The sequence below is a fragment of the Saimiri boliviensis genome, chromosome 13 (assembly GCF_048565385.1).
Source record: "Saimiri boliviensis isolate mSaiBol1 chromosome 13, mSaiBol1.pri, whole genome shotgun sequence".
NCBI lineage: Eukaryota > Metazoa > Chordata > Mammalia > Primates > Cebidae > Saimiri > Saimiri boliviensis.
The window spans coordinates 106,536,340-106,555,880 of NC_133461.1; the positions used below are offsets into that span (position 1 = coordinate 106,536,340).

General features: G+C 46.4%; 1 protein-coding gene and 1 non-coding gene across 3 annotated transcripts in view; both read left to right on the forward strand.

Moving 5' to 3' along the window:
- Nucleotides 1-16,171, forward strand: part of FDFT1 (farnesyl-diphosphate farnesyltransferase 1) — a 43,203-nt gene extending 27,032 nt beyond the window's left edge. For both annotated transcript variants that reach the window (XM_003944183.4, XM_010332071.3), the window contains 3 exons: nucleotides 2,879-3,055; nucleotides 4,114-4,266; nucleotides 15,262-16,171. In XM_003944183.4, coding sequence (XP_003944232.1) covers nucleotides 2,879-3,055; nucleotides 4,114-4,266; nucleotides 15,262-15,483 — 552 coding nt within the window. In that variant the 3' untranslated portion in view covers nucleotides 15,484-16,171. The remainder of the gene's footprint in view (nucleotides 1-2,878; nucleotides 3,056-4,113; nucleotides 4,267-15,261) is intronic.
- LOC120360641 (U6 spliceosomal RNA) lies at nucleotides 10,160-10,266 on the forward strand. Its single transcript, XR_005577092.1, has one exon. It is a non-coding gene; the product is annotated as a U6 spliceosomal RNA (small nuclear RNA).
- Nucleotides 16,172-19,541: the final 3,370 nt, after the last annotated feature.

Sequence of the window (19,541 nt, forward strand, 5' to 3'; positions counted from 1 at the left end):
CCTTTGAGTCTCTATGTGTCTTTGTATGTGAGATGGGTTTCCTCAGTATAGCACACTGATGGGTTCTGACTTTTCATCCAGTTTGCCAGTCTGTGTATTTTGATTGGGGTGTTTAGGCCATTTACATTCAATGTTAATATTGTTATGTATGGATTTGATCCTGCCATTGTGTTGCTGGCTGGTTTTCTTTCCCATTAGTTGACTCATTTTCTTCATTGCATTTTTGGTCTTTTCCATCTGGTTTGCTTTTGCAGTGGCTGGTACTTGTCCTTTCTGTGCTTAGTGTTTCTTTCAGGAGCTCCTGTAAGGGCAGGTCTGGTGGTAACAAAATCTCTCAATAATTGCTTGTCCGTAAAGAATTTTATTTCTCCTTCACTTACGAAGGTTACTTTAGCTGGATGTGAGATTCTGGGTTGAAAGTTCTTTTCTTTGAGGATGTTGAATATTGGCCCCTACTCTCTTCTGGCTTGTAGGGTTTCTGCCGAGAGATCTGCTGTGAGTCTGATTGGCTTCTCTCTGTAGGTGACCTGACCTTTCTCTCTGGCTGCATTTTTTCCTTCATTTCAGCCCTGGTTAATCTGACAACTATGTGCCTTGGGGTTGCTCTTCTTGAGGAATTTCTTTGTGGAGTTCTCTGTATTTCTTGAATTTGAATGTTGGACTGCCTTGCTAGGCTTGGGAAGTTCTCCTGGATAATATCCTGGAGCGTGTTTTTCAGCTTGGATGCATTCTCCCCATCATATTCAGGTACATCAGTCAAGCATAGATTAGGTCTTTTCACATAATCCCATATTTCTTGGAGGCTTTGTTCATTTCTTTTCACTCTTTTTCTCTTGGCTTGCCTTCTCTCTCTATTTAATTTAGTTGATCTTCAGTCTCTGATATCCTTTCTTCTGCTTGATCGATTTGGCTATTAAAACTTGCGTTTGCTTCACGTAGTTCTCGTGCTGTGTTTTTCAACTCCATTAAGTCGTTTATGTTGTCTAAGCCGGTTATTCTAGTTAGCATTTCGTCTAACCTTTTTTCAGGGTTTTTGGTTACTTTGCATTGAGTTAGAACGTGTTCCTTTAGCTCAGAAAAATTTGTTGTTATCCACCTTCTGAAGCCTGTTTCTGTCAATTTGTTGTATTCTCTCTCGGTCATGTTATGTTCCTGTGTTGTTGAGGAGTTGTGATCCCTTGAAGGAGAAGAGGTGTTCTGGTCTTTGATGGTTTCATCTTTTTGTGCTGGTTTTTTCCCATCTTTGTGGATTTACTTGGCTGTGGTGTCGGGGAGCTGTGGATGAGGTCACTTGTCTGCCTGTGGAGGCGCTACTGGGTTTCTAGGGACTCCTTCAGGTTACTAGGGAAGCTTGCTGTGTCTTCTTCGTTTATACTGGGAGATTAGGCCTGCCTCTTCCGCTGACCTGTAGGTGCTGCTGGGTTGTCAAGAAGCCGTCCCGTTGCTACGTAGGCTTCCTGTGTTTTTTGTTACAACATGTAGCCCAGTCCCACCCCTCTGGTGGTGTGTTGTGCCCTTCCTCCACTGGGATGGATTATTCAGGGTTCATCTCAGACTGTGGCACTGGCTGCACAACCCACTAGAATCAGAGCTTCAGCCCTCTTGGGTTTGTGGGGGAGGGTAGGGACCTGTCCAGCCGCAGCCTGCCGTCTCCCCCTTTCAGCTTCCTCTCTCCTGCGTCATGGGGTAGGGCCCACCCAGCTGCTCCTGCTTACAGCTCCCTCTCTCTCCTGCCAGGGGGAGGGGGTGAGAGCTGAGTTCACAGGTTCTTATTCAGCTCTGTGCTTGTAATTCCCGGCGCTTGTCGGGCGAAGATGCCCTGTTCTGTGTATTGCTGAGGCTTTGAGACAAGTGCTGTACCTGGTTCAGAGTGCCAGAGGGAGAGCCTCCGACTAGCCGGTCAGATGCACTTGCTGGGTGAAGCAGCACCCCTCCCCGCCTAGGTCTGCCCTGAGTGGGCTTTGCTCACCGTCAGACCAGACGAAATTCACCTGATAGCTCAGTCGGAGCTAGGAGATCTCTGGATTTTTGCGGCTCTCTGGCTGGGTGTTACGTGCTGGAGTTGTGTCTAATCGGGCGTCTTGGGTCTTCCTCTTCTTCTTACCGTTTTTTTAACTGAATGTATATATACTTAACATTGTATCATTATCATAAATGTACATAATAGAGAATTTGCTATTTTAACTATTTTTAAATGCACCATTCAGTGGCATTAAGTACATTAATGATGTTGTATAACCATCACCACTATGTTTCCAGAACTTTTGCTAGCTTCAGAGAATCCTCTAAATAATATCATTAAAAATCATCAAGCCAAATCCCAGTGTTAGAATTGAGGGTTTTATTTTACTTTCAAGTTACGGGGATCCATGGAAATAATGTCCTTAGAAGAGAGACTCGGCTCATTCCCCAGGGATGCCTTTCAGCAGCATTGTTAGCAGAGTAGGAATATAATGTTAATCATAATTTTAGAGGCCTGGCCATCTTGAGAATGTTTAATGTTTAGTCTGCGGTACCATTAGAGCTGATTTTGTATATCTGGTTCTTTATTTCAGAAGTAGAGCAATGGCTCTGCCTAACAAACAGGAGCGTCTTTAGTCTGAATTTATCCACGTAGTGCAGCGTTGAACTAATTGTCTCTAGGGACATGTTCCCCAATACTTAACTCACACCTAGGTTTCAGTTGATCCCTTACTAGTAATCAGGAATAGCCCTTGCATGGAGCTTAAAAGGAACTTGATCCTGGTGAAAGACAAGACTGCAGCTAAGAGAATTTACTGTGTATCGTAGTTCTTTTGCCCAAAGATCCTTTAATATTGTTTGTAAATTCTCCCCTTGGCACACATTGACCTGTTCCTTAATCTTCTTCTCTGTCTAGGTTTGGAGCAGGTATGTTAAGAAGTTGGGGGATTTTGCTAAGCCGGAGAATATTGACTTGGCCGTGCAGTGCCTGAATGAACTTATAACCAATGCGCTGCACCACATCCCCGACGTCATCACCTACCTTTCGAGACTCAGAAACCAAAGTGTGTTTAACTTCTGCGCTATTCCACAGGTACGGAGCAGGTTCCTCGGGGTGGGTGTGCGGCTAATGGGAGTCGGGCGGATTTTGCTGTGCTCTATTCAGGGATATGATTCCTTACGAAGATGACTCCGGTTTATTGTGCTGGGGGTTCATAGCATTCCCCTTTGCTTCCACCCACCAAACTCAGCCTTGAGGTGAAGCCTGCTCTTTTTAGAACCTTCTTTCTGGATTTACTCTTCTCCACAGTTATTCTAAACTAGTTAGGTTCTTATCCTCACAGGTAAGTCGCGGTCTTTGGCCTGGATTTATGGGGAGTGCTGGGTAAAATGTGGGTAAAGCTGTTATCATTAAAAAGTCTTCATTAAACCCCTAATTACTGCTGTCCTTTTCCTGGACCCAGGATAAAAACCTGGTGCTATACACAGAGCCCCTCAGTTTGCGAGGAGCGAACACTGTGTAGCTGCCTTTACCAGTTGTTTCAGATACTACTGCAAATAAGTGAGGAAAGCAAGAGCATTTAACTGATGTGGGAAGTTGGTTCGATCTTGTTCTAATGACCAACTTTGAATGGCGGGTGAAAGTAAAATCTGTATCCCTGACTTACGTCTTATGTTTCCATTTACCTTTGAGCACAGGAAATCACCCCCCTTCTGTTGTTCTCCCTCAGCATCAGTTTTAAATATGTAATGGTTTCGTTCGCTGTAGGAAACAGAGAAAAACAAGTAAAATAGAAAATTCTTTCCACACGTTATTTTCAATTACATATTTCAGATCTAATGACCCACTGCTCTAGCTTGGAAAATGTTGGACTTACTTGTGTTTGTTTCCAAATACAGTGGAACTTTTGTGACTAAAGTAAAGAACTGTTTAGGACGGCATAGACTGCTGGCTTCTGTGTGGTGCTGAGAAAGGGAGTAGGGGAGGGAAAAATCTTGACATACTTTCTTTGCGGGTATTTTTTCTTGATTAGGTACATCTTAGTTCATTAGAGTTGGCAGTTGCTCATTCAGCAGAAGGTTTTCTTACCTTTTTGTGATGACAGCTTTACGACACCAGTTTCTGTCCCCCTCTCATCCTGCTCTCTGTAGGTGATGGCCATTGCCACTTTGGCTGCCTGTTACAATAACCAGCAGGTGTTCAAAGGCGTCGTGAAGATTCGGAAAGGGCAAGCAGTGACCCTGATGATGGATGCCACCAATATGCCAGCCGTCAAAGCCATCATCTATCAGTATATGGAAGAGGTGGGTTTTTATCTACTTGGATAATTTGTAGCCCCTTTTATGATTCAGTCATGCCACTATTTTAACATGTTTGGATACTAGATGATCCTAACACCTCACTGTCCTGTGGCCTAAAGAGACAGGAATTGATACCCTCTATTAGGAAAAAAGTCTGCACAGGAATGGAGCAGATTGCTTATTGCTGTGTACAGCCCTGGTGAGAGGAGATAAATGGGACAGGGCTATAGGAGGGAGCTTGAGTAGAATTGTACATTTTGAGCAGTAAGATGATGCGGGAGATCAGCCAAGCCTCTTGGTGGTGGTGAGGAATGTGAGGTTGAAGTTGGTGTGTGCTGTTGCAGTGTGTGATTCAGTGGGTCTCAGGCTCCCGTCCATGCATCCTGACACCCAGTCCAGTACTTTCATTATGCCACAGGCATCAACTGAAAAGTCACAGTTGAGAATTTAGGCCAAGGAAAGCCATCAGATTGCAGTATCTCCGAAATTTTCTGTGGACAGTTTTATTTCAAATACCAAAACTATCCTATAAAAAGAAAACATACCTGCTCAAGTCAAATCTCTAATATTTGACTAGGTTCAGAAAATTTATTCTGGCCAGTAGCTCACTCTTGAAATCCCAGGACTTTGGGGGAGACCACGGTGGGAGGATCTCACTTGAGTCCAGGAATTCAAGACCAGCCTGGGCAACATAGCAAGACCCCGTTTCTACCAAAAAAAATTTAAAATTAGCCGGGCATGGTGGTGCATGCCTGTGGTCCCAGGTCTTCAGGAGGCTGAGGTGGGTGTATCACTTGAACCTGGGAGGTTGAGGCTACAGTGAGCTGTGTGATCTCATCATTGCACTCTATCCTGGGTGATAGAGTGAGACTTTGTCTTAAAAAAAAAAAAAAAAAAAAGTATTTCTTAGAGACCAGAAGTCTTTATAATCTCTAGTGATCTCTAGGGTCTAGAGCAGTGGTTTGTAAATGGAGATGATTTGCTCCCCTCCCTGCAGAGGACATTGGACAGTGTCTAGAGACATTTTTGATTGTACTAACTGGCAGGAGTGGGGTGCTACTGGCATCTGGTGAGTAGAGGCCCCAGATGATGCTGTGATCCTCAGGTGTGATCTTGCTGAGATTGCAACACTGTAGGGTTGATGAAAACATCCAAGACCCTCATCATTCCTCCTCGACCTGAGCTCCCTCCCCAGAGGTTCCCGCTGTCTCTGGTTTTGTACATCCTTCCAGTCCCCTTATTATGCCTTTACAGAAATACGGTTTGCAACAGTGTTTGCATCTAAACAGAATTCTACGAAATATTTCCGATTTCTCCTGCAGATTGCATATTCTGCTTATATTTCTTCCCTACCTTCTATCTGACATAGAAATGCTGAGGTTCAAAACTTCTGTCAGAGGCACCTAGAGAATTCCAAATCTCTTTTCCAAATTCTAAAATTTTGTAGTGACTAGATGCAAGTATTCAGTCACTGACCAAAAGCATTGCTACCAGTTTGCCACGTAGGCAGCACTTAATTCGAGCTGTGTGCCTGGGGTAGTGACCAAGCAGGTGGATATTAGGTATCCTAGGGAAACCCGGATTTGCAGTTAGTAATACCTTGGGCATTAGTAATCCTAGGGAAACATGGCTGGAGTTACAATTTGAACCCAGGTCTGTCTGACATCAGAATCTGTGATGTTAACCCCAATTCTAAGGGGTTCAGCTGCCCTTTCTAAATGGAATGCTACCATGTTAAGCGCTAGTTCTTCATTTTATAGAAATTAGAAACATAATATGTAGTAAGTAGTTCAGAGTGTTTTGGTTTTGCAGTTTTTTTTCTGATCATTGATGGTTTTAAAAGCCAGTTTTTAAACATTTCGTGGCCAATTCTGCTTATATTAAAAATCAGATTTATTTGTTTTTTCCTTAACTGTTAAGTGCTAGTTGTGATTCAGAGTCTGAGGGCAAAGGTGGACAACTCTGTTTTTGTGAGTAAGTTTTATTGAAGTACAGCCACACCCATTTGTTTATATCTTCTGTGGCTGCTTTTGCAATGTAACGGCCGGCCCGGCCGAGTGGAGGAGCTGCCACAGGGGATGACTTGTAAAGCTAAAAATAGTTTTTGGCTCTTGAATAACAGGTTTGCTGACCTCTGAAGTAGGGCATCAGTTGTTTTGTTTAATGTTATCCTAGTAAAACTCAAGGCTTTTGGAGAGAATTTTTTTTTTTTTTTTTTTAAAAAAAGACAGTCTCGATGCATTGCCAGGCACCAGGCGGGAGTGCAGTCACATGATCTCGGCTCACTGCACCTTCCACCTCCCGGGTTCAAGCAATTCCTGCCTCTGCCTCCCGAGTAGCCGGACTACAGGCGCAAGCCACCACGCCCAGCTTATTTTTGTATTTTTAGTAGAGACGCGGTTTCACTATGTTGGCCAGGATGGTCTCCATCTCTTGATCCTCCCGCCTCAGCTTTCCAGAGTGCTGGGATTACAGGCGTGAGCCACTGTGCCCAGCTGGGGAGAAGTATTGATTTCGAAAAATCTCTGAAGATTTCTTAACTCTTAAGCAATAGAACCTGGTAATGGTTTTAGTTTCAGCAGTAAGGACATTTTACAAATAAGGTTTTTTTTAGACAGAGTCTCTCTCTGCTGCCCAGGCGCAGTTTTGGCTCACTGCAACCTCTGTCTCCCAGATTCTCCTGCCTCAGGCCCTGAGTAGCTGGGATTACAGGCACACGCCACCAAGCCCAGCTAATTTTTGTATTTTTAGTAGAGACGGGGTTTTACCATGTTGGGCAGGCTGGTCTCGATCTCCTGACCTTGTGATCAGCTCGCCTCGACCTCCCATAGTGCTGGGATTGCAGGCATGAGCCACCACACCTGGCCACAAATACAGTTTGGTTTTTTTTTTTTTGAAATGGAGTTTCACTCTTGTTACCCAGGCTGGAGTGCAATGGCGTGATCTCGGCTCACCGAAACCTCCGCCTCCTGGGTTCAGGCAATTCTCCTGCCTCAGCCTGCTGAGTAGCTGGGATTGCAGGCAGGCAGCACCATGCCCAGCTAATTTTTTTGTATTTTTAGTAGAGACGGGGTTTCACCATGTTGACCAGGATGGTCTCGATCTCTTGACCTCGTGATCCACCCGCCTCGGCCTCCCAAAGTGCTGGGATTACAGGCGTGAGCCACCGCGCCTGGCCACAAATAAAGTTTTAAATGAAAACATTTTGTATGAAGTCACAAGCTGTCTGACCTCTTGCTGGTGTCCAGATATGAACACTGACCCTATTTCTCCTCACGAATGACATCTGTCCATTGCAGTAGGAAAGGAGGAAACGTTTACTCTGTCACTCTTGGACTTAGTGTTGTAGCAAGCATGCACCTGGAAGGGACTTGCCGGAGGGTCTCCTCCTGCGCCTCCAGGGCTTCAGTGAAGACTTGGAGTGCGGCCCAGGTCTTCCTGAGCAGGTGGCCACCCTCTGCAGCGCCCTCCACCCCACTCTGGAGCAATCTCCACTTCAAACCAGCCTGGACGCTTGTCAGCTGGGGAGAAGATCAACCTGCTATTTTGGGATAGAAATAAATACTAAGCCAAACAGTCAGAAACCCTCATTCCCCTCTCTGCCAAAGTGAATTCCTTGGCAGGGAGAACCTTGCTCATGTCTCTGCATGTGCCTCAGTTCTGTGGCTCAGTCAGAGCATCACCAGGCTCTTCAGGCCTTGGGTGCCTCACAGCTCAAGGGTGGTCCCAGGCAGCAGCCGCCGGGCATCACCTGGGAGCTCGTTAGACATCAGCCCCCCACCGAAACGTATCAAATCAGAATCTGCCTTTTTTATTTTTTTCAAATGATATGTTTGTTTTAATGGGGTTTAGATGTTCATAGGTGAGAGTTTTAAATGATTATCAAGCTGATTCCATACTCTGCTGTTGTAAGTGCAACTGCCCAGACCTGCAAGTTCCATGTGGACCCGCAGAGGAGCTGCTGTAGCACTGCACTGCACAAGCTCGTTCCCCAGGAAACGTTTCTAGGAGCCTGTGTCATTTAATCTCAAGCCAGGCTCTGCGGCTCACACCTGTCATCCCAGCACTTTGGGAGGCTGAGGCAGGCAGATCACTTGAGGTCAGGAGTTCAAGACCAGCCTGGCCAATATGGCAAAACCCCATCTCTACTGAAAACACAAAATTTTGCCAGGCGTGGTGGTGTACACTTGTAATCCCAGCTACTCGGGAGCCTGAGACATGAGAATCGCTTCAACCCGGGCGGTAGAGGTTGCAGTCAGCTGAGATGGCACCACCGCACTGCAGCTTGGGCGACAGAATGAGACCCTTTCTCAAAAAAAACCACACAAGTATTTATTTGACTTCAGCTATATGCCAGGCATGTAGATGAAAAGTCTGCCAAGACCTGTCCTTGACAAGCAGATGGTAATTTGTTGATGGAGGCTGGTAGGTCCTTAAGACCTGAATAATTGAGTTGGCAGAAACCTGTGTGCGTTCAAGTAAATGGAGAGTGGGGTTTGGGCTAGCAACAGAGCATCTAGAAGGTTCCTTTGGCCTTATTCACCTTTTCTCCTGTAAGGGCATGGTAAATTGCTTTTGGAGTTCTCTTTTTTAAAACGGGTTTTTTGGTTTGTTGTTTGTGTTATTCACTTGGGTGCCAGCAATCGATTCCAAATAGGCAAATCTTTTTTCACAGAAGGGTATAAGGTGGCTTATGGTTCCAAGTACAACAGGTGACAAAGTACAAGTAGGTGAGAAAGTAAAATGAAGAACTATAGTTACAGGAGCCACAGAATTAACCCAGGAATGAATAAGTGTGTAGTTTGGTGCTGACGTCTTCATCCCTTATTTGTACGTTGCTTGTACAGTTGCTCTGAAAAGGTTAAGTCTTAAATTTTAAAAAATGAAATCTCACCGAGCATGGTGGCTTATGCCTCGAATCCCAGCACTTTGGGAGGCTGAGGGAGGTGGATCACTTGAGGTCAGGAGTTCGAGACCAGCCTGACCTATGTGATGAAACCCTGTCTCTACTAAAAATATAAAAATTAGCTGGGCATGGTGGCAGGTACCTGTAATCCCAGCTACTCACAAGGCTGAGGCAGGAATATCACGTGGACTTGGGAGGCGGAGGCTGTAGTGAGCCAAGATTGAGTCACTGAACCACAAGCCTGGGCAACAAGCGAGACTCCATCTCAAAAAAAAAAAAAAAAGAAATCTACAATATACCAAAACCATGACTTACCTTAGAAATTATTCTCAGGGTCATCATAGTGAATTTTACGGCTTTTGGTGGCATCAGGGCATTTGGGTCATTTACAAGAGTAGTGCCTGAGACCCTGTGTGTCACTGCCACTCATCTTGGCCTTCAGCCACTGCTGTAGCAACCGCTTTCAAGTAGAGCTAGACCTTGCCTTCTGCTCCAGAGACCTCTCGCTTTCTGCCCTTGGCTTCTGATGAGCCGCAGAAACTGTCTGGTACTCGGGTACCGACAACCCAGAGAGGTGCCCTCTGCTCCTCGGGTACCTTTCATAAGGCTCCTTGAAGGCCCCTCGAGATCAAGCCAACTCAGCACATCCTTGCGAGGCCTTCCTGCCTGGTGTTTCATCTCTCTACTTGTTTCCAAATAAACGGCCACACACAGGCTTTGGCCCCCAGTTCTGCCTTTAGGACAAAGGCTAAGAGAAGCAGTGAAGTGACAGTGGCGGAGAGGGGATGACTTCTGAGATCATTCTCTCATCGCTGTGGATTTTACTTTATGAATGCCTATATTGAAAAGTCTTGCCCAGGTGCAGCGGTTCCCGCCTGGAATCCCAGCACTTTGGGAGGCCGAGGTGGGTGGATCATTTGAGGTCCGGAGTTTCAGACCAGCCTTGACCAACATGGTGAAGTCCCATCTCTACCAAAAATACAAAAATGAGTGCTCGCCTCAGCAGCACGTACAGTAAAATTGTAACCATACAGAGAAGATTATCACGGCCCCTGCACAAGGATGACACGCAAATTCATGAAGCGTTCCATATTTTTTAAAAAATAAAAATTTAAAAAACCCAAAAATTAGCCAGGCGTGGTGGCATACGCCTACAATCCTAGTTATTTGGGAGGCTGATGCAGGAGAATTGCTTGAACCTGGGAGGCAAACATTGCAGTGAGCCAAGATTGCACCACTGCATTCCAGCCAGAGTGAGACCCCGTCTCAAAAAAAAGAAAGTCTTTTTGGCTTGGCATGGTGGCTCATGCCTTTAATTTCATGGAAGGCCAAGGTGGAGGAATTCCTTGAGTCGAGAAGTTTGAGACCAGCTTGGGCAACATGGCAAAACCCGTCTCTTAAAAAAAAAAAAAAAAAAAAAACTGGGCATGGTGGCACATGCCTGTAGTCTAGCTACTTCGGAGGGTGAAGTGGGAGGATCACTTTATCTGGGGAGGTCGAGGCTGCAGTGAACTCACGATAGTGCCATTGTATTCAGCCTTGAGAATAGTGTCAGACCCTGGATCAAAGGAAAAAAATTTCTTCCTCATTCCTGAAAGGGGAAATGGGAAAGAAAATTAAAAATGATTTTTTGAAAAATATTTTTTTGGGCCAGGCATGGTGGCTGACACTTGTAATCCCAGCACTTTTGGGAGGCTGAGGTGGGTAGACTGCTTGACTCTAGTAGTTCAAGAGCAGCTTGGGCAAGATGACGAAACCCTGTCTGCAGAACAAACAAATCTTCTATAGGCTTAAAACAGTACTGGTCAGAATAAAGCAGACAGATTCCATCAGATATAAAACAGCTGAAAATCTATTTAGGATTGAGTTTCCTTAAAAACAAAAAAAAAGGCCACAAAGTTGTTCTGCAGCTTTAATTTTTTATCCAGCACTGTAGACGTGTGCGTGTGTGTGTGTGTGTGTGACTGTGTGTGACTGTGTGACGTGTGTGTGTGGTGTGAGACTGTGTGTGACGTGTCTGGTGTGTGTGATGTGTGTGCGTGTGACATGACGTGTGACGTGTGTGAGACGTGTGTGACGTGTGTGTGGTGACGTGTGTGTGGTGACGTGTGTGGTGTGACGTGTGTGCGTGTGACGTGTGAGACGGTGTGTGACGTGTGTGATGTGTGTGTGTGTGTGTGTGTTTGTGTGTGTAGAGAGAGAGATGTACCTAGCTTTAAACATTCCGCCTAGTTTGGAAAGCTAAGCCACATATCATACCTGAATAAGTCAGTGGCATCGTCATGAAAACTTTTTCCATTAACTTTATTTCAAAGGCTTTGTCTTTCCATTTTGAATCATAAGTGTACCAATTGTAATATGCCCCATCAACTTTTTTCTCTCAGCCTTTGAAAATCATAGTTTCCTCACCGAAAGCTAGTTTTTGTCTTTTTGCTTCTTTTGGAGAAGATGAAATTCCCCCTGTGACACAGTGTTCTCGGTGCTAAATCTGCCTGTGCCTCCGCTGCGTTCTTCGGTGGTTTGGCTTTATAGATGCGCCCCTGTCCTCGTCGCGTGGACGGCCTCCCGCAGGGCCACTTCCATCCTCACAGCTTGGGAAGTTACGGCTGCGAGTGCAGGTCAGGGAAATTAAGTCATTAACTCGATGCGTGACAGAATAAATACTAGAACTGGAGCTTGAATTCTGTTCTTCTGACAGAATCTGCCTTTACCAAGATCCACAGGTGATCCCTGTGGACGTAGGTTTGGAAAGCACCGCTGTCTATTACCGTCCTGTCCCCAGAGCGCCAGCTGCGTTTGCCTTTGACCCATGCGAGGAAGCCCAAGATAGTACGTCGTGAGCCCCTGCACTTGCCTTGTGTGCAAGGCTGACGCCTCTGTCTGCAGGCTCTTTTTGTCTCTGTCTCAAGATTCTCCACTTGTCTTGCATCTGAACCCCGTCACCTCACTGGCTCACCCCTCTTAGTTTATGCTCACGCTCAGGTCACTCGCTTCAAAACGTGAGCACAGCCCTGTCCCTCCCTCCACCCCTGCCTTGCCTTCACAGCGAAGCTTCTCGAAAGAGTAGGTGTACTTCACTTTATTCCTGTGTCTCCTCAGTCCACTTGATTCTAGCGTTGGTTCCTACCTTGTCATTAGAATTTTTATTACCAGGGGATTCGGTATCTCCGATTCACTCATCAGGTGGTCAGTTGGAAATCCTCCTCGACCCACCGAGTCTGCCTCAAAGCCTTTCTTCTCGAGGCCTCTGCGTTCCCGTGAAGCCTCGGAACTGCCTGCTCCAGCCTTTCCGGCTGAGTTGCTTCCATCGCTCCTTAAATGCTGGAGTTTCCTTGTTTCTGTCTTGATTTGCACTTCTGGCCACAGCTCCTTCCTCCACCCTGCGTACATCCCTCTCTGCTGGATTACTCCAGCTCACACCTGGGGTGTGAACTCTTTTTTGATTATTAATGATGCTGCCATCTACGCAGTCATGGAATCCTGGAGTCCTTTCTTCTCCCATACCCTGCATGTAGGCAGTCTCCACGTCCTGCCTGTTCTACCTTTATCCTTTCACACCTGGGAAACATTTGTGTGCTGTAGCCAGGTACGGTGGCATGCACCTGTAGTGCCAGCAACTTGGGAGGCTGAGGCAGGAGGATCACTTGATCCCAGGAGCTCGAAGCAGCAGTGATGTGGTGAGCTGTGATCACGTACCACACTCTCCAGCCTGGGTGACGGAACAAGACTTCATCTAAAACACACACACACACACACACACACACACACACACACACACGCAACTTTGTTCATTGCCTTACCTTTTGGCTCAGCAATTCTAGGATTTTACTGTGCAGAAATTACCAGAAAATGTGCAAGGATGCTTACTGTAGCATTTTCTCCTCAATCCTCATAGTTTATTAAATTGTAGTACATTCATGGTAAGCAGATTGTGTTTAAAAAAGACTGACGTCATTTTGTAGGTTCTGGCATTTAAAATGTCCCGCAAAATATTACGTGAGTGAAAAAAGTCAAATTACAGAAACACATGTTTATAACTTTATTTTAGAAATTGTGCATGTGTATAATTTTATGTGAACAGTGTAGAATCATGGATTTATACACTATTCTAGATCATACACTCATATATAGGACATTGCGCACGTTTCTATGTATAGTCTTAGCTGGGTATAGCAGAAGATCTAAAAATAGCAGTAGCCTACAGCCAAGGAAGACTAGTGTGAGGGAATTTTGACCTTTTAAATTTATGTTTGTATTGCTTTTACAGGCAGAATTGGATTTTTCCAAAGAAATTAAAGAAGAAATTCCTCTTTGATTCCCCACCTCCAGTTTTCTCGGTCTAGCTGCCCTTCGTAGCATAATTGTAGATACTAGGTGGCCTTAGTATATTCCTAAAGGCATGCTCTTTTACTTTATTGTGTTAAATTCCTACTGTGTGTTTTGAGGGAGAGGGTGGCAAGAATGTAAGACGTGTTTGGAGTGGGGAAGTATCCATTATAGCATGAAAATTTGGGGCAAAAAATGTGTTTTAAAAATGCCTGTTGTGTTCTGCTCTGTCCTCTCCCTGCTCTTTGTCTCAGTCATGGCTCAGATCATTGTCCCTTCCCACCACAGTAACCTGCTACCTGGCCTGTCAGTTCCATTCAGTAAACGTAATATGATCGCGGGCTTGCTGTGTGCCAGGCACTGGGGATGAAAGGTGAATGGGTGGGTGCACTGTAGTCAGGGTGACGACTACAGACAGCCACAGACTGCAGACTACAGACAGAATGTTCAAGTGGGTTGCTCCTGGCTGAACCTGGAGGTGCAGACAGGTTTTCTAGAAGGCGTAATCCTGAAGCTGAGACTTGGGGGCCTAGGTAAGAGCCAGCTGAAGGGACGCGGGCGACACATTTCAGAGAGGGGTGGTAGGAGGACGGAACAGAAATGGGAGCAGCGTTGCATGGGTGAGACAGCAGCAGACGGCTGTGCTTTTGTGTTTGTTTTTTGAGACAGGGTCTTGTTCTGTCACTCAGGCTGGCGTGCAGTGGCATGATCTTGGCTCACTGCAGCCTCCACTGCCCTGGCCCATGTGGTCCTCCCACCCCAGTCCCCAAGTAGCTGGGACCACAGGTACATGCCAGGATGCCCAGCTAATTTTTATTTTGTAGAAACAGGGTTTCACTGTGTTGCCCAGGCTGGTCTTGAACTCCTGAGCTCAAGCAATCTACCTACCTCGGCCCCCGCAAAGTGCTGGGATCCCAAGGCATGAGCCACCACGCCTAGCCTGGCAATTGTTACTAGACTGAAGAGAGGGAGGTGGGTAAGGGCCGGTGACACTAGACAGGTGCAGTGTGCTTGGACCACAGGTGGCCTTGTGCTGCACATGACAAAGCTCAGGCTTTATTCTGCCAGAGGTAGGGCTGGCAGCACTGAGGCATTGAGGGAGAGGTTTGAGATCTCTGTGGGGACAGTGTGGAGGACAGGTGGATTTGAGGGTTCAAGCTTAGACTCAGACTCACTTTGGAGACTGAGGTGGCTCAGCTAATGGGCACTGAGCGCAGTCATTCCAGGGATGCAGGGGAAGAAATGGATTCTGCACGTTTCGGAGGCTTGTGGAGGAGTCGGGGAGGCACAGGCAGGACTCCAGGGTGGTTCATAGGCCGCTGCTTCTGTGCCTGCCCTCCGTCGGGCTGTGGCCTGTACTGCACATTCCATCTTGTTTCTAAGCTGCTTCTGCCCAGTCTTTCGCTTTCTTCGTGTTGATCTGTGCCGGTCTATGCGAACTATGCTGATGTTTATTGGGCCTGGCACTGTGGGGTGCTGGCATGTGAAGGTGAGTGTGATTCAGCCGCTTTCAAGGGCCTCCAGGGTGCAGCATGTGTGCCTCCGCCTCCTGCTTGCTCAGGAAGATGATGGGCTTTGTGATGAGCAGGCTGGGGCTGACGTCCCCGCCTTCTCACTGGGGTGGCCTTGGGTGAGTTACTTTCTGAGTCTCCCTTTCCTCATTGGTAAAATGGGCATAAAATACCTCCCAGTGGAGGGCTGGTGTAAGTAGCAATGGAAAATGTAAAGCACACAGCACTTACCGTATTTTCCTGTGCGTTCGACAGATTTACCATAGAATCCCCGACTCTGACCCATCTTCCAGTAAAACGAGGCAGATCATCTCCACCATCCGGACGCAGAATCTTCCCAACTGTCAGCTGATCTCCCGAAGCCACTACTCCCCCATCTACCTGTCCTTTGTCATGCTCTTGGCTGCCCTGAGCTGGCAGTACCTGACCACACTCTCCCAGGTCACGGAAGACTATGTTCAGACTGGAGAACACTGATCTCAAATTTGTCAGGAAGCTGAAGTTCACCATGAAATGGATTTACTTTTTTTCTTCGAGGATGGATGTTGGCTTCTATTTTTTTTTCATCCTACTTTAATCCCTAAAAGAACTCTGTGTGACTGGGACCTTTAGGAAACTGAAATGCGGTTGAGAAGAGTATAAACATGAAAGGAGAAGGAAAGGGTGGCTCACCGCAGCAACCTGTGCTTGGGGGAGGTGATGACTGCGCTGCTTGTGGCTCGTGGCAGCGCGTTCTGTGCCACGCTTTAGTGGAAATGGCTGCATATGGGACTGTCATGAGGTCTTATTTAGTGTGATCCTGGCTAGAACGATAATTAAAAGTAATTTGAAGCAACCTCTGGTAATCGTAGTAGAAAATGAATTTTCTTTCTGTTCAGTTCCTATTTTTATCATTTTGTTTTCTTTAATTTGATTGAATGGAGTTGACAGAAATATTTGTGGTTTAGGTAATACTTTTATGTTTCCTAAGGAGGCCAACTGCCTTTTGCATTATGAAGCCTGGGAATAAAATTCTGGGTGTTCTAGGATGATTTTTTCATTCAAAGGGAGTTTACCTTTCAGAGAGAAACAGCAGGATTGCCTTTGACCCCATTTTACAAGGTTGGCCTCCAGCAAAGGTGGACGTTTTTGAGATTTTTATAATAAAGAATGTAATTGCTCTGCATTTGTCAAGTACAGTTCACTTGAAAGCCTGCCTGCCTGTGGGAAAGATGGAGCTCAAGAATGGAGTTGGTGGCCCAGCGTGGTGGCTCATGCATGTAATCCCAGCACTTTGGGAGACCAAGGCAGGTGGATCATTTGAGGCCAGGAGTTCGAGACCAGCCTGGCTAACATGGTGAAACCCTGTCTCTACTAAAAAGTACAAAAATTAGCTGGGCATGGTGGGACACACGTGTAATCCCAGCTACTCAGGGGGCTGAGGCAGGGGAATTGCTTGATTCTGGGAGGTGGAGGTTGCACTGAGCTGAGATCATGTCATTGCACTACAAGCTGGATGACAGAGGGAGACTGTGTTTCAAAAGAAACTTTAAGCTTTATTTCCCTGACAGTAGCTTTTCTTTTTAAAAATTATTCAAGTCTTAAGACAGGCAAAAGCTGTCTTCAGGTGATTGGCTTGGGAGCAGAACGGTACTTCTGCTGCTTGGGGTTTGATCTTCCCCTCTACGCCAGTGTGGGAGAGTCTGTGATGTGCTCTCACTGAGGTGCTCAGCATGGAAAGGAGGGCTGTGGACCCTCGGGCTGAGAATCAGTGTACTATGGCATTCAGTACTTTCTAGAAGCCATTAATGCTACAGGTGCTCACAGTATTTAGTCTGCTCTTCTGCAGCCCGTCATGGATGCTGGCTTAATCACCCCATTTGTAACGTTAGGTTTGCATTGTTGTAAACACACTTTGTTCCTGTGACCACTGACATCGAAATTAGTTTGGGCCCAGGGAGACTTCAGTTAATTGGTTCATCTGAGGCTTTGCCCTGGACATATTTGTCACCAGCCAAGGTAACTTGCCACGTGGAATACAGCCAGACCAGGGGTCCCCAGTCCCCAGGCCTAGGACGGGTACTAATCCTACTGTTCGGCGGCCTGTCAGGAGCTGGGCGTCGCGGCAGGAGGTAAGCGGCAGGTGAGTGAACACGACTACCTGAGCTCTACTCGGCGTTAATTCTCACACGTGCGACTGCGCACTGAAGGATCTAGGTTGCATGTTCCTTATGAGAATCTAATGCCTGATGACCTGAGTGGCAGTTTCATCCCAAAACCATTCCCTTCTGTCATGGGAAAATTCTGTATGAAACCCGTCCCTGGTACCGAAAAGTTTGGGACAGGTGAGCTAGACTTAATAGTATTTTCCACGAAATTCGAGCCTCAAAACTTGGTTCGAGATTTCAAGGTAGGTTGTTATAAACCTGTGTGTTGAGTTCTGCCAAGCTTCACGTACGACAGCCTGCTGGGAAGAGCTTTGCTCTGAGCGGGGCCTGTGGGAAGCTTCTCTTCCGACTCCTTGGTCATTACCTGTGCGACCACTTCCTGAGCTGTGTGGTTTGGGTGATCGCAGGTTTCCTCTATCTATAAAGCTAGGTGCTTTTTCTACTATCATTGACGTGTAAAAGGTATCCACTCTCATTCCATTGTGAAGCTCTTTGAAAACTTGTTTTCCTTTTTAAGTATCGTCTCTACTAAGCTTTCCAGATAAAATATGGGATGCTGGGCATGTTGCCTTACACCTGTGGTCCCAGCTCCTTGGAGGGTGTGGGGGCTGAGGCAGGAGGATCACTTGAGCCCAGGAGGTTGAGGCTGCAGTGAGCTGTTTGTGCCACTGCACTCCAGCCTGGACAACAGACCCTGTCTCAGTATAAAAATATCAACTATCATTATATAGGAAAAAAAAGAAAAAAAAACATAGGATGCTCAGTTAAACTTGAATTTCAGATAAACATTTCCAAGACGGAGTCTCACTCTGTTAGCCAGGCTATTGTGCAGTGGCGCAATCTCAGCACCCTGCAACCTCTGCCTCCCAGGTTCAAGTGATTCTCCTGCCTCAGCCTCCACAGTAGCTGGGATTACAGGCAAATGCTGCCATGCCCAGCTAATTTTTCTATTTGTAGTAGAGATGCAGTTTTGCCATGTTGGTCAGGCTGGTCTCAAACACCTGACCTCAGATGATCTGCCCACCTTGGCCTCCCAAAGCGCTGGGATTACAGGTGGGAGCCACTGCACCCAGAAAAATCTTATTTTGTAGAATTATACTCCAAATATTGCATGGGACATATTTTTAAAAATTGCTTGCATGGCTGGGCACTGTGACTCATGCCTATAATCCCAGCCCTTTATGATGCCGAGCAGGGTGGATGGATCGCCTTAAGTCAAGAGTTCAAGACACCCTGATCAACATGGTGAAATCCTATCTTTATGAAAAATATAGAAACTAGCTGGGCTTGGCACGTGTCTGTAGCCCCAGCTACTTGAGAGGCTAAGAAATGAGAATTGCTTGAACCCTTGAGGGTAGAGGTTGCAGTGAGCCAAGATCACGCCACTGCACTCCAGGTTAGGTGACAGAATGACTCTGTCTCAAAAAAAAAAAAAAAAAAAAACAAAACCTTGCATATCTGAAAATTCAAAAGTAATTGGGCATCTTGTATTTGTTTGCTAAATCTAGCAACCCTACCCTCTACTCCCACTTCTAGTGTCATTTTACAGGACATCTGGCACACAGTCTGTTTGGATCCTCCCTAATGGTGGAATATTTCGAGAAGCCTCTGACTCGTGAATCTAGGATCATAAACAATTACATCGGTTGGGAGTATGAGCTTGACGTCTGCATATGGGAGCTCCTGGATCCTGGTGGGTAAGTACGAGGACGCACCTCTCTTCCACCTATGAGCCGTTTCCCAGCGGCTGAAGGGCATGTATAGGAGGAAGAGGGCGAGTCAGGCATGTAACAAGCATTCTTGGTTGCTATCAGCAGTTCAGAAGTAGTTCTAAGGCTGTGGTTCTCAGGTTTTGTATCAGAATTGCCTGATGGCTGGGACCAGACTTGGACAGAGTAGGTCTGGCGGGGGGAGTCAGAGCTTGGATTCCTAAAATCTCTGACAGCCTCCTAATCAGGGAGCAGTCAGAAAGGGGTTCTGAGCTCGAATGTACTTAGGAATCACCTGGGGTCTTGGGAGATGCAAATGCTGGTTCAGAGGTCTGCCGTTCTCATACTCAACATTTTTTTGTTTTGAGATTGAGTCTCACTCCCATCATGCAGGCTGGAGTGCAGCTGCATGAACTTAGCTCACTGCAGCCTCCACCTCCCAGGTTCAAGTGATTCTGCTTCCTCAGCCTACCAAGTAGCTGGGATTAGGCGCACGGACCACCATGCCCAGCTACTTTTTTTTCCTATGTTTAGTAAAGCTGGGGTTTCACCATGTTGGCCAGGCTGGTCTCCAACTTCTGACCTCAGGTGATCCACCTGCGTCTGCCTCCCAGAGTGCTAGGATTATATACAGGCACGAGCCACCACTCCTGGCCCACGCTCACCGTTTCTAATAGGC